We start from the raw sequence: 13,640 nt of genomic DNA, 5'->3' as shown, positions 1-13,640 counted from the left end.
TTTTTTGTACTGCGTTTTAATTGATTAACGAATAGATTAAAGCAAAGGCAGAGTACTGCATACATGAAACGGACAGGTACATGTAATTCTACTTTCATTCACAATCTCATCTCCTTCACTTACTCCAACAGTGTTTGTTCATTTTGATTGTCCTTTTGCTATAACGAACCCCTCGATATAACAAACAAAAGGCTTGGACCCCGACAGGTTCGTTATAGCAAGGGTGTACTATGGATGTAATGGATACTCAATTCACGTTGATTTAACCCTTTTCCCAGTGCAGTCACTTATGCAATGCCCCTGCTTCTTGATTTGTATCTGGCATTGATTTGTTCTGAATACAGTCATCTCCACATATAGGAACACCTCCTAAGAGTACACTTTGCTTCAGAGAACACTGCATTTTCACATGGAATTTTCCCATTGGAAATGCTCCGCCTAAAGGAACAGGAACTCCACGTAAAATAACACCTTTTTGGCACCGCTAGCGATTTGTTGCGACCGATTCAAAAGTGATACGGTACTGCTTTGTAACAAACTCAAATTCAAATGGTTTAGTCAATCGTTTCAAAACTGACTTTTCATCACAAGAGTAATCTTATTTGTTAACGTGTGTACAGGACGGTGCTGTGTTAATAACCATTGTGTTAAAATTAATTCTCATATTTATAATTACTGTTAGAGCCGCTGCCGCATTTTTACCATATGTAGGGGTGTTTGTGAATTGAGTGTGTCAGTTATTTTATTGGTTTCAGTTCAGCTCCTCCTACATGGCACAAGGCAGCCCCAGCTCAAAGGAGGAAGCTGGTAGTCAACGAGGTGCAAAAGCAGGAGGAGAGGATGAGGTGTATAAAGGCCATTTCCCAGGCCAAGCAGGGAGAATGGATGAGATGGGAAAGTGTGGAACAACGCAAGATTGGCTGGCAAGACCTATGGTCAATGGAACAGAGCAGGATCAGTTTCCTCATCAGGTCAACATATGATGTTCTCCCATCACCACAGAACCTAAACCTCTGGGTAGGAGAGGATCCCTCATGTCCTTTGTGTTCATCACCTGCAACATTAAGGCACATTTTGACAGGATGTAAGGTGGCTCTTAGCCATGGACGGTTTACTTGGTGCCATGATCAGGTGCTGCGATGTTTGGCCTTAGCATTGGAAGACAAGCGTAACATGACCAATAAGTTGTCACCTGTTCCATCAAAACATTACACACAAAAGACAACATTCCTCCGCCCAGGAGAGCAACCACCAAGAAAAGGTGTTAAAACCAATCCTCGCCCAGGACAACTGGAAGCTGCTAGAGACTGGAAAATGCTGGCAGATGTTGGTCAACGGCTTATTTTTCCACCTGAGATTGCCACCACTAACCTTCGACCAGATATTGTCTTGTGGTCTGGATCAGCACGCCTTGTTCACCTGGTAGAGTTAACAGTGCCATGGGAGGATGCTGTAGATGAGGCGTATGAGAGGAAGAAACTGCGGTATGCTCAACTAGCCACAGAAGCGGAACAGCGAGGATGGAGAGTTCGGGTTTACCCAGTGGAAGTGGGTTGTCGAGGATTTGTGGCACACTCTACAACCCGGTTTCTCAGAGACGTCAGATTCAGTGGCCAAGAGTTGCGTCGCACAGTGAAGAACTTATCTGAAGCAGCAGAGAGGAGCAGCAACTGGCTGTGGTTGAGACGGAAAGATTCTGGCTGGGGATCTCAAGCACAATAGAAAGAAAGAAACGCTGATGTACAGGTAAGTAAGCTGGGCTGAGTTGAGTGGGGGACGGAGGGGGGTGATGCTGGGACGCCAGAATCACCATCGAGCCCTCTTGAGGGGTCGTGGGCTAGTCGACGAAACACTGAGGATGGAAGGGGCCCACTTGAAAACCCCAGAGATGTACCCTACTTAGCTCAATCCAGACGGTTGTCATGCTGATGCGCTGGGGAGGCAGCACTGTGGTTGATCCCCGGAGCCAGCATCGCAGCTGTTGTGTGTGCTGATGCGTTAGGGAGGCAATAAGCCGATCCCTGGAGCCAGCATTACACTTCAGCCATCAACACCAGACAGAAGGATATCTACATCATCATATGGAAGGAAATGTAAATGGATGGAGACACATATGGATCACATTAGTTTACTGTAAAGCTACGTCTTAGTTGGTGCTTATCTTAGCGAGAGCCGAGTTCAAATCAGCATGAAGTTTTAACATCTACTCTCGTGTAATGGAAATCATTAACAAGAGTTTGTCAGTTAATTTATTATTATTATTATAGTTTATTAACATATGCTTGCCTATTGATTTTCTCTTACTTATTCTGTTAATTTCATAGGTTGATGCACATGTGTCATGACATAAGTAATAAATACATTTGTATTTATTGATTCATATCGTGATTGGACTTGGCATATTGTGTCCGGTGGTCAACTCTGTCTAAGAGAAGACTTGGGCTAAGAGAAGACTTCACTTGCTTCCCGAGGGGTGTTGTCTTAGCCAGGACTTCTGTGCTTTTGACCCACCCCAACTACTGAGTGGGAGCAAATTCCTACATTTCTACTGGAGACTCTGCAGACAGGGAGGAATGCATACGCTGGCGAGATTTAAAAAGAGATTACAATTAGATATGCAGGATTGTTCTTGCTCGAGGGATTCAAAGCTATATTACAGTTAGATGGGGAGGATTGCACACTCACAGGATTTTGAACATAAGAACATAAGAAAGTTTACAAACGAGAGGAGGCCATTCAGCCCATCTTGCTCGTGTGGTTGTTTGTAGCTTATTGATCCCAGAATCTCATCAAGCAGCTTCTTGAAGGATCCCAGGGTGTCAGCTTCAACAACATTACTGGGGAGTTGGTTCCAGACCCTCACAATTCTCTGTGTAAAAAAGTGCCTCCTATTTTCTGTTCTGAATGCCCCTTTATCTAATCTCCATTTGTGACCCCTGGTCCTTGGTTCTTTTTTCAGGTCGAAAAAGTCCCTTGGGTCGACATTGTCAATACCTTTTATGATTCTGAATGCTTGAATCAGATCGTCTTCTTTGTTCAAGACTGAACAGATTAAATTCTTTTAGCCTGTCTGCATACGATATGCCTTTTAAACCCGGGATAATTCTGGTTGCTCTTCTTTGCACTCTTTCTAGAGCAGCAATATCCTTTTTGTAACGACTGACCAGAACTGAACACAATATTCTAGGTGAGGTCTTACTAATGCATTGTAAAGTTTTAACATTACTTCCCTTGATTTAAATTCAACACTTCTCACAATATATCCGAGCATCTTGTTGACCTTTTTATAGCTTCTCCACATTGTCTAGATGAAGACATTTCTGAGTCAACATAAACGCCTAGGTCCTTTTCATAGATTCCTTCTTCAATTTTAGTATCTCCCATATGATATTTATAATGCATATTTTTATTGCCTGCATGCAATACTTTACATTTTTCTCTATTAAATGTCATTTGCCATGTGTCTGCCCAGTTCTGAATGCTGTCTAGATCATATTGAATGACCTTTGCTGCTGCAACAGTGTTTGCCACTCCTCCTATTTTTGTGTCGTCTGCAAATTTAACGAGTTTGCTTACTATACCAGAATCTAAATCATTAATGTAGATTAGGAATAGCAGAGGACCTAATACTGATCCCTGTGGTACACCACTGGTTACCTCGCTCCATTTTGAGGTTTCTCCTCTAATCAGTACTTTCTGTTTTCTACATGTTAACCACTCCCTAATCCATGTGTATGCATTTCCTTGAATCCCTACTGCGTTCAGTTTGAGAATTAATCTTTTATGCAGGACTTTGTCAAAAGCTTTCTGGAAATCTAAATAAACCATGTCCTCCTCTCATTTGTAAACTTTCTTATGTTCTTATGTCCTAATGCTCACAGAGCGTTCCTGGAGGGCTTTCATTGTTATCTCTGTCTGTGCAGGAGAGGAAAGGACTGCTGGAAGACTTGCTGCCATCTCTAGCCTGCGGCTGTCATTGAATTTACATTGAAGACACCGAGAAAGATTTCTAGTGGAAACGTTTATGTCACAAGTTAGGGTTGAGTGGCGTTTGTGGGCCAGGAAGCAATGTTCAGGAAACAGAGGTATGGGGCTGAAACTGTGTGGCAGTGCAGTGTATTTATTTAACAACAAAAAATGGGCCGAAGTAAAGCAGAACAAAACAAGTAATCTTTAAACTAGAATGAGTACCTAAAGGTCTCACAGTTGGAAGCAATCATCTTTTCTTATACTCACAGTATTGTTTTACACTCCTCCTCTTATCTCTCTCCCCAGACTTTTAAAGGATCTCTCCTGACTTTGAGTTTGTGGCTGGAGCCCAATTAATCAATAATTAGCAATTACTCAATTAAGGCTCCAGCCACATTCTCACATGTATTTTGGCATGGAGGAACTTAACCCCCTCCCTGCCGATCCAAAACACACAAATGCAAAATCATATTAATAAATCAAAGGAACAAATACATATATACATAAAAATGATAATAGATCATAACAGCAAAATAATATATATAAATTAATAAGGGGCGAACACCTCGTCACACACGCCCCCTCTTTTCGGCCACCTCCCCCCTTAAAAACCGAGCAGTCCAGGTCACAGTCTTGGGCCAGGAAGGGAGGCTTCAATGGGCCTATGACTGGCAAGGCAGTCAGTGCTCCTGCTGGCAGTGGCAAGGCTGACCATGCACAGGCCAGCTCCTCCCGCCATGGCAAACTTGCAGCCGCATCTTTCTCATTCTCGCCTCACACTATCTCCAAGCTCGCTACAGCCCATCTACCATACAGACTAAAACAATTCAAACAAAATAAAAAATAAATAAAATAAAAGCAAACCATAGCATACAGTGCAATGCAATCACTAGTAAGCGCTTCACAGAGCGGAGAGCGAGCAGTACTATATAACAAATAAACAAAACATTCAACACTCGCCTCGCAAGACAAGGCTTACCGCTACCGGAAATCAAACAGCGAAAACTCAGATGCAGTGCTGCAGCTCACAGGACGCTACTTAGCTGGATGCCAGCTTAGTTAGAATAGCTTTCTTTCAGCACAAAAAAGATCAATAGGAAAAACGACAAAAACAAATACGATGCTCGTTCTCAGTTCTCAGTTCTCAGCTCTCAGCTCTCAGCTCTCAGCTCTCAGCTCTCAGCTCTCAGCTCTCAGCTCTCAGCTCTCAGCTCTCAGCTCTCAGCTCTCAGCTCTCAGCTCTCAGCTCTGCCCAACGCTTTCACAATGTGTTCCCCTTCTCTCTGCTCGTTTCCTTCCCCATTTTTAAATGCCACGGGTGAGTAAAAGCTTCCTGAAATTAGCCAATAGCAGAACAGCATCAGCGGTTGTCAAGGTAACATGTACTCAGACTAATCAAGCACAGGCAGGCAGCATGAAAGCAGATTGCAAGGCTGGGTTAGAGACAGGACAACACTGCAGAAATCCATAATGTCAGCACCTGAATGACTGTAAGAGAAGTAAAGAAAAAAACACAAGCCTACCATGCCAATTGGCCTCTTAATTATACCTATGGAAACAGCGATTTTAATGAATGTGAAAATACACAGCCCTACCTAAACACCCACTACATGTTGATTACTGTATACGATGTTGTGCGAGGGAGTGTGCAAGTACCAACTTTATTATACAATATAGTACAGTATATAAGTTAAATATTTCGTTTTTGGCTAGTTGGCCAGTTTTTAACAAACGTCTGTTTGTTAAAGTTATGCTTGGTGTGTACATAAATATGTTTACCAGTGCTGGAAAAAAAAAATACAAAATATTGTATTAAAAAAGGACCTTATTTATTTATTATTATTATTATTATTATTATTATTATTATTATTATTATTATTATTATTATTATTATTTATTTCTTAGCAGACGCCCTTATCCAGGGCGACTTACAATCGTAAGCAAATACATTTCAAGTGTTACAATACAAGTAATACAATAAGAGCAAGAAATACAATAACTTTTGTTCAAGTGTGACAAACCACAATTCAATAATACAGCAGATAATAGTGATAGTTACATCAGGATTAAATAGAGATAGTTACATCAGGATATGATTAAATACAAAGTACTACAGGTTAAACACTTGGCAGATTACAGTATTCTGAAGTACAGGATTAAATGCAGTAAAATAGGGGCAGATAAGAGCAAAATAAAGCACATTTACATGAAGGGTGATAGTGTCCCAGGATACAAACAGAGGAGTTCTACAGGTGCTCTTTGAAGAGGTGAGTCTTAAGGAGGCGCCGGAATGTGGTCAGGGACTGGGCAGTCCTGACATCTGTAGGAAGGTCATTCCACCACTGCGGAGCAAGGGTGGAGAAGGAGCGGGCTCTGGAGGCAGGGGAGCGTAGCGGAGGTAGAGCCAGTCTTCTAGTGCAGGCGGAGCGGAGAGGTCGAGTGGGGGTGTAGGGAGAGATGAGGGTCTGGAGGTAGCTGGGTGCAGTCTGGTCAAGGCATCTATAGGCTAGTACAAGAGTCTTGAACTGGATGCGAGCGGTGATCGGGAGCCAGTGGAGCGAGCGGAGTAGTGGAGTAGCGTGGGCGAAGCGAGGCAGAGAGAACACCAGGCGGGCAGCAGAGTTCTGGATGAGCTGGAGCGGACGGGTGGCGGACGCAGGGAGGCCAGCCAGGCGTACCAGGGCCTGGACCAGGAGCTGGGTAGCATAGTTGGTGAGGAAGGGTCGGATTCTTCGGATGTTGCTCAGGAAGAATCGGCAAGTGCGTGCCAGAGTGGAGATGTGCTGGGAATAAGAGAGGCAGGGGTCCAGGGTGACTCCAAGGTTCTTAGCTGAGGAAGAGGGAGAGAGTGTGGTAGATTCCAGAGGAACAGAGATAGAGAGATCAGAGGAGGGGGAGGAGGAGGGAAAGAAAAGGAGGTCAGATTTAGAGAGGTTGAGTTTGAGGTGATGCGAGTGCATCCAGGAGGAAAAAGCAGACAGACAGGTAGAGATGCGGGAGGAGATGGTGGAGTCAGAGGTGGGGAAGGAGAGGAAAATCTGAGCATCATCAGCATAGAAATGGTATGAGAAACCATAGGATGCGATGAGGGGGCCCAGGGAGCGGGTGTAGAGAGAGAACAGGAGAGGACCCAAGACTGACCCTTGGGGGACTCCAGTTAAGAGAGGGTGAGGTGTGGAGGTTGCTCCACGCCAGGTTACCTGGTAAGTGCGGTTGGAGAGGTAGGAGGAGAACCAGGCCAGAGCAGTGCCAGAGATCCCCAGGTCAGCAAGAGATGATAGTAGAATAGAATGATCAACAGTGTCAAAGGCAGCAGAGAGGTCGAGGAGAATTAGGACAGAGGAGAGAGAGGCAGCTCGGGCACACTTAAGTGAGTTGGTGACAGACAGGAGGGTGGTTTCAGTGGAGTGAGCAGAGCAGAAGCCAGATTGGAGAGGGTTGAGCAGAGAGTGGTTGGACAGGAAAGCAGGGAGCTGGCGGTGTACAGTCCGCTCAAGGGTTTTGGAGAGGAAGGGTAGGAGGGAGACAGGACGGTAGCTCTGGAGGGAGGTTATATGTTCCTGATTTTGGTTTAGTAAACTTAAAGAAAGAAAACAATGCTATACAGCAGGATGTCAGTCTCAGAGTTTGCCAAATAGTTCCCAGGTATGAATTACGTGTTCGCTGTTGTCTTTCATAAATGAAACAAAACATTATTTATTTATTCTTTGCTGTACACACTCTATGCTAATGTTTTACACAAGGAGCTATATCCCTAAAAAATACATTCCTTTATATATGTTGTTGTGGAAGGGTGGCTGGTAATTCACTGACAAACGGGAGACACAGATATTTTTGACAGCACGGCACAGGTGCCCAGTTTTATTCAGTGGGGCAGTTCCACGTTTTGGCCCGCAGAGGGCGCTGTTGTCTGTGGTCTACCTATCAACAATGATAGTCAGAGCCACAGAGATACCAGGGGTGGTACCGTAGTAGGTTATAGGCGCACTCGCAGGTGCTCAAACAAAAAATAAGCAAAAGGGAAAAAGAACCAGGAAAATAAAACACAGTAATCAAAAACTACAAATTAAAGGTGCTGCTCTCGGCAGCTTAACTCCGACCGTCGCTACCCGCACGGTCTGGGTCTCCGTCCTACTCTCACCGCTCCCTCAGGCTGCTAAAACAAATACTGATGGGGTCTGCCCACGGTTTTCCCCGCTAACCCTGTTTTCTTTCTTTGTGTCTTTTGTTTCTTTTGGGGTTTTCTCCCAGGCCGTGTCTTGGACCTGGACCACAGCGTCCGCACGTCCTTCTTTTCGATCTCTCAAAAGGGCAGACCTGAGGGAACAGCTGAATGTTATTTTATAGGGCTAGCAATCCCCTCAAGACCTGCCTCTCAGCCACTCAGAGAGAAGGAAAGCCCGCACACCCACTCTCCCACCTCTCCGTGTCACTGCCATGACTGACAGGCGGGTATTGACGGGCTGCTGCCCTCTTCCTGCAGCACTATGAACACATCAGAAGAGTCAGTACAGGTCTCCCCCTGTTACAGTTGTCATTATTACAATACCGTAGTTCTTTTTTTTCAATAAACAAGGATTTTATACAAATGAAAAAAGCAAAACATTAAACAATATATACAGTAGGCTACTGTACTACTATTGTATTTGAATATTTACATAGTGTGAAGAAGCAATGCCAGAAAATGTAAACATCCGATGGTCTTTTATTAATAAAAAAAACGAGTTCACTTGATTATTTCAAGTGAACTGAGTCCTGGGAAAACACGAAAGTGAACCACAAAAACGACCCCCAGTTAATTTCCAAAATAACTCTTGCCTTGTACACAAGGCAAGTGTGAACAGCTAGCACGGTGATACATTGTTTCAAAGCAAACGAACCGAACTGAGGACGTCTGAAATGAACCCAGTGTGAATACACCCTAAAATACCCAGATCAGTAGTTTTGTAATAGCTGCTAAAGGCTCAATTAATAGAGAAGACACAAACCTCTATAGCACCAATATCATGTATATAAATATTCACAATTAATTGCCAAGGCAGTTATCATACAATATAACAGCAATCCTATAGACCACATATCTAAATGGTATTTTAGTAAACCATTTGGTTAAGGTTAGCAACACAAACAGTAACAGATGAATCATCAAACAAGATCTGCAGTTTACCATAACATCTATCCCAGTGTAGAACCAACCCTCCTTTCTCTTTCCTTACTGAGGATACCATAACATCTATCCCAGTGTAGCACCAACCCCCCTTTCACTATCCTTACTGAGGATACCATAACATCTATCCCAGTGTAGCACCAACCCCCCTTTCTACTTCCTTACTGAGGATACCGTAACATCTATCCCAGTGTAGCACCAACCCCCCTTTCTCTTTCCTTACTGAGGATACCATAACATCTATCCCAGTGTAGCACCAACCCCCCTTTCTCTTTCCTTACTGAGGATACCATAACATCTATCACAGTGTAGCACCAACCCCCCTTTCTCTTTCCTTACTGAGGATACCATAACATCTATCCCAGTGTAGCACCAACCCCCCTTTCTCTTTCCTTACTGAGGATACCATAACATCTATCCCAGTGTAGCACCAACCCCCCTTTCTCTTTCCTTACTGAGGATACCATAACATCTATCCCAGTGTAGCACCAACCTCCCTTTCTCTTTCCTTACTGAGGATACCATAACATCTATCCCAGTGTAGCACCAACCCCCCTTTCTCTTTCCTTACTGAGGATACCATAACATCTATGCCAGTGTAGCACCAACCCCCCTTTCTCTTTCCTTACTGAGGATACCATAACATCTATCCCAGTGTAGCACCAACCCCCCTTTCTCTTTCCTTACTGAGGATACCATAACATCTATCACAGTGTAGCACCAACCCCCCTTTCTCTTTCCTTACTGAGGATACCATAACATCTATCACAGTGTAGCACCAACCCCCCTATCTCATTCCTTACTGATACCATAACATCTATCCCAGTGTAGCACCAACCCCCGTTTCTCTTTCCTTACTGATACCATAACATCTATCCCAGTGTAGCACCAACCCCCCTTTCTCTTTCCTTACTGATACCATAACATCTATCCCAGTGTAGCACCAACCCCCCTTTCTCTATCCTAACCGAGGATACCATAACATCTATCCCAGTGTAGCACCAACCCCCCTTTCTCTTTCTTTACTGAGGATACCATAACATCTATCCCAGTGTAGCACCAACCCCCCTTTCTCTTTCCTTACTGAGGATACCATAACATCTATCACAGTGTAGCACCAACCCCCCTTTCTCTTTCCTTACTGAGGATACCATAACATCTATCACAGTGTAGCACCAACCCCCCTTTCTCTTTCCTTACTGATACCATAACATCTATCCCAGTGTAGCACCAACCCCCCTTTCTCTTTCCTTACTGATACCATAACATCTATCCCAGTGTAGCACCAACCCCCCTTTCACTATCCTTACTGAGGATACCATAACATCTATCCCAGTGTAGCACCAACCCCCCTTTCTCTATCCTTACTGAGGATACCATAACATCTATCCCAGTGTAGCACCAACCCCCCTTTCTCTTTCCTTACTGAGGATACCATAACATCTATCCCAGTGTAGCACCAACCCCCCTTTCTCTTTCCTTACTGAGGATACCATAACATCTATCCCAGTGTAGCACCAACCCCCCTTTCTCTTTCCTTACTGAGGATACCATAACATCTATCCCAGTGTAGCACCAACCCCCCTTTCTCTTTCCTTACTGAGGATACCATAACATCTATCCCAGTGTAGCACCAACCCCCCTTTCTCTTTCCTTACTGAGGATACCATAACATCTATCCCAGTGTAGCACCAACCCCCCTTTCTCTTTCCTTACTGAGGATACCATAACATCTATCCCAGTGTAGCACCAACCCCCCTTTCTCTTTCCTTACTGAGGATACCATAACATCGATCCCAGTGTAGCACCAACCCCCCTTTCTCTTTCCTTACTGAGGATACCATAACATCTATCCTAGTGTAGCACCAACCCCCCTTAATCTTTCCTTACTGAGGATACCATAACATCTATCCCAGTGTAGCACCAACCCCCCTTTCTCTTTCCTTACTGATACCATAACATCTATCCCAGTGTAGCACCAACCCCCCTCTCTCTTTCCTTACTGATACCATAACATCTATCCCAGTGTAGCACCAACCCCCTTTCTCTTTCCTTACTGAGGATACCATAACATCTATCCTAGTGTAGCACCAACCCCCCTTTCTCTTTCCTTACTGATACCATAACATCTATCCCAGTGTAGCACCAACCCCCCTTTCTCTATCCTTACCGAGGATACCATAACATCTATCCCAGTGTAGCACCAACCCCCCTTTCTCTTTCTTTACTGAGGATACCATAACATCTATCCCAATGTAGCACCAACCCCCCTTTCTCTTTCCTTACTGAGAATACCATAACATCTACCCCAGTGTAGCACCAACCCCCCTTTCTCTTTCCTTACTGAGAATACCATAACATCTATCCCAGTGTAGCACCAACCCCCGTTTCTCTTTCCTTACTGATACCATAACATCTATCCCAGTGTAGCACCAACCCCCCTTTCTCTTTCCTTACTGATACCATAACATCTATCCCAGTGTAGCACCAACCCCCTTTCTCTTTCCTTACTGAGGATACCATAACATCTATCCTAGTGTAGCACCAACCCCCCTTTCTCTTTCCTTACTGATACCATAACATCTATCCCAGTGTAGCACCAACCCCCCTTTCTCTTTCCTTACTGAGGATACCGTAAAGCAGTCACTGTCACTCAAACACTTGTGTTGTTTTCCAGGGAAAAGAAGATGCGATTCCTGGGGAGGACCTGTCTCATTGTCTTGAGTTTGCTACCAGCTGTTTCTACACAGAGAGGTGAGAGGGACTGTAGAAATGAAACTGATGAAGAGACACATCACTAATGCTACCTTGAAGATCTTTCAACAGGACAGATTCACTGAGATGCAAGATCACAAGTTCAGAGATGTCCTGTTTTTATAGGAAGGGGAATTGTAGTTCAATTTGCCTGTTCAGTCACATCTTATTGCACTGGTTCTTTGGTTGAGTTCTGGACCAGTAGGTGCACTAGCGTTCATAACTGGATGTTTAGTGTAGAAGTTCCAGGTTCACAGCTTATAGCTCCTATCTCATAGCTGGATGATTAGTGTAGAAGTCCCAGGGTCACAGCTTATAGGTCATATCTCATAGCTGGATGTTTAGTGTAGAGCTCCCAGGGTCACAGCTTATTGCTCATATCTCATAGCTGGATGTTTAGTGTAGAATTCCCAGGGTCACAGCTTATAGCTCATATCTCATAGCTGGATGTTTAGTGTAGAAGTCCCAGGGTCACAGCTTATAGCTCATATCTCATAGCTGGATGTTTAGTGTAGAGCTCCCAGGGTCACAGCTTATACCTCATATCTCATAGCTGGATGTTTAGTGTAGAGCTCCCAAGACTCGCAGCTTATAGCTCATATCTCATAGCTGGATGTTTAGTGTAGAGCTCCCAAGACTCGCAGCTTATAGCTCATATCTCATAGCTGGATGTTTAGTGTAGAAGTCCCAGGGTCACAGCTTATAGTTCATATCTCATAGCTGTGTGCTGCTGCTTCTTCTACTAGGGTACTGTTTGAGTAAATGCTTGTTTGTTTCTAATTGCCAGTGTTTTGTTTTTCAGATGGCAGCTCTGTTATTGGCTCTGATCTGCCCCACATTGCCTCTCCTGGTGAAGATGTCATCCTGCCCTGTCACATCACCCCCAGTCTTAGTGCTGTGGACATGGAAGTGAGGTGGTTCAGAGAGAACATCAGGGTTCCAGTTCATTTATATTCAGATCGAAGGGACCAGACAGATGTTCAGGACAGTGACTATCGGGGCCGCACTGCTCTCTCGATATTGAGGGTGGAGGAAGGCATTCTTTCTCTGTACCTGAGAAACCTCCGTCACACTGATAGCGGGGTCTATTACTGCTCTGCCACTGATGGAGTCTGGTATGGACAAGGAAAGACTGAACTGATAGTCAGAGGTCAGTGCTGAATTGCAATGTGTTTTCATCTGAAATAACACCTCCATATCCTGGAGCAGACCTGGCTGGAGTGTCTATCTGTGTGTGTCTCACTGTCTCTATTCCCTGAGAGCTCTGGGGACCCAACCCTCAATCTCTATGCACTCTACAGAAGGAGAGCAGACCTGGCTGGAGTGTCTATCTGTTACACTCCAGGGAATTATGCACAGAAAAAAATTAAAATTATGCAAAATTATGCAGTATCTGTACAGGTATATGCAAAGTAACAAAAGTATTAGGCTTGTAACGATAACGATAATAATCAAATTATTTATCATTTGGGACCCCACAATAACAAATCGATAATATTTTAATGAAATTGAATATTCCATGAAATAAAAAACGTGTCTTGTATATATTAACTTATTGTCAAGAACGTAATCTGTGTTGTTGCTTCTAAAAGCTATTGAGAATATGCGTCTGTAAACAAATACAGGGTGATGCTGCAGAGATCAAGAGTAACCTGCTTTTATTAATTTATTTTATACATATTATTTTGTTTAAAATCAGTCCCAACTGCAGCCGTCTGTCTCGAGTGAAACTAATAATATTTAACATTAC

The 13,640-nt window shown here is 43.9% G+C and overlaps 1 protein-coding gene across 1 annotated transcript in view; it reads left to right on the top strand.

The window, feature by feature from the left end:
• Window positions 1-13,640, top strand: part of LOC117965908 (butyrophilin subfamily 1 member A1-like) — a 35,671-nt gene that overhangs the window by 3,601 nt on the left and 18,430 nt on the right. The window contains exons 3-4 of the mRNA XM_059011954.1: window positions 11,814-11,890; window positions 12,693-13,040. Coding sequence (XP_058867937.1) covers window positions 11,824-11,890; window positions 12,693-13,040 — 415 coding nt within the window. The 5' untranslated portion in view covers window positions 11,814-11,823. The remainder of the gene's footprint in view (window positions 1-11,813; window positions 11,891-12,692; window positions 13,041-13,640) is intronic.

Source organism: Acipenser ruthenus, chromosome 43, assembly GCF_902713425.1.
Source record: "Acipenser ruthenus chromosome 43, fAciRut3.2 maternal haplotype, whole genome shotgun sequence".
In the NCBI taxonomy this organism is placed as follows: Eukaryota; Metazoa; Chordata; class Actinopteri; order Acipenseriformes; family Acipenseridae; genus Acipenser; species Acipenser ruthenus.
Note: the sequence above shows the minus strand (reverse complement) of the source record. Positions and strands in the feature narration are given on the sequence as shown.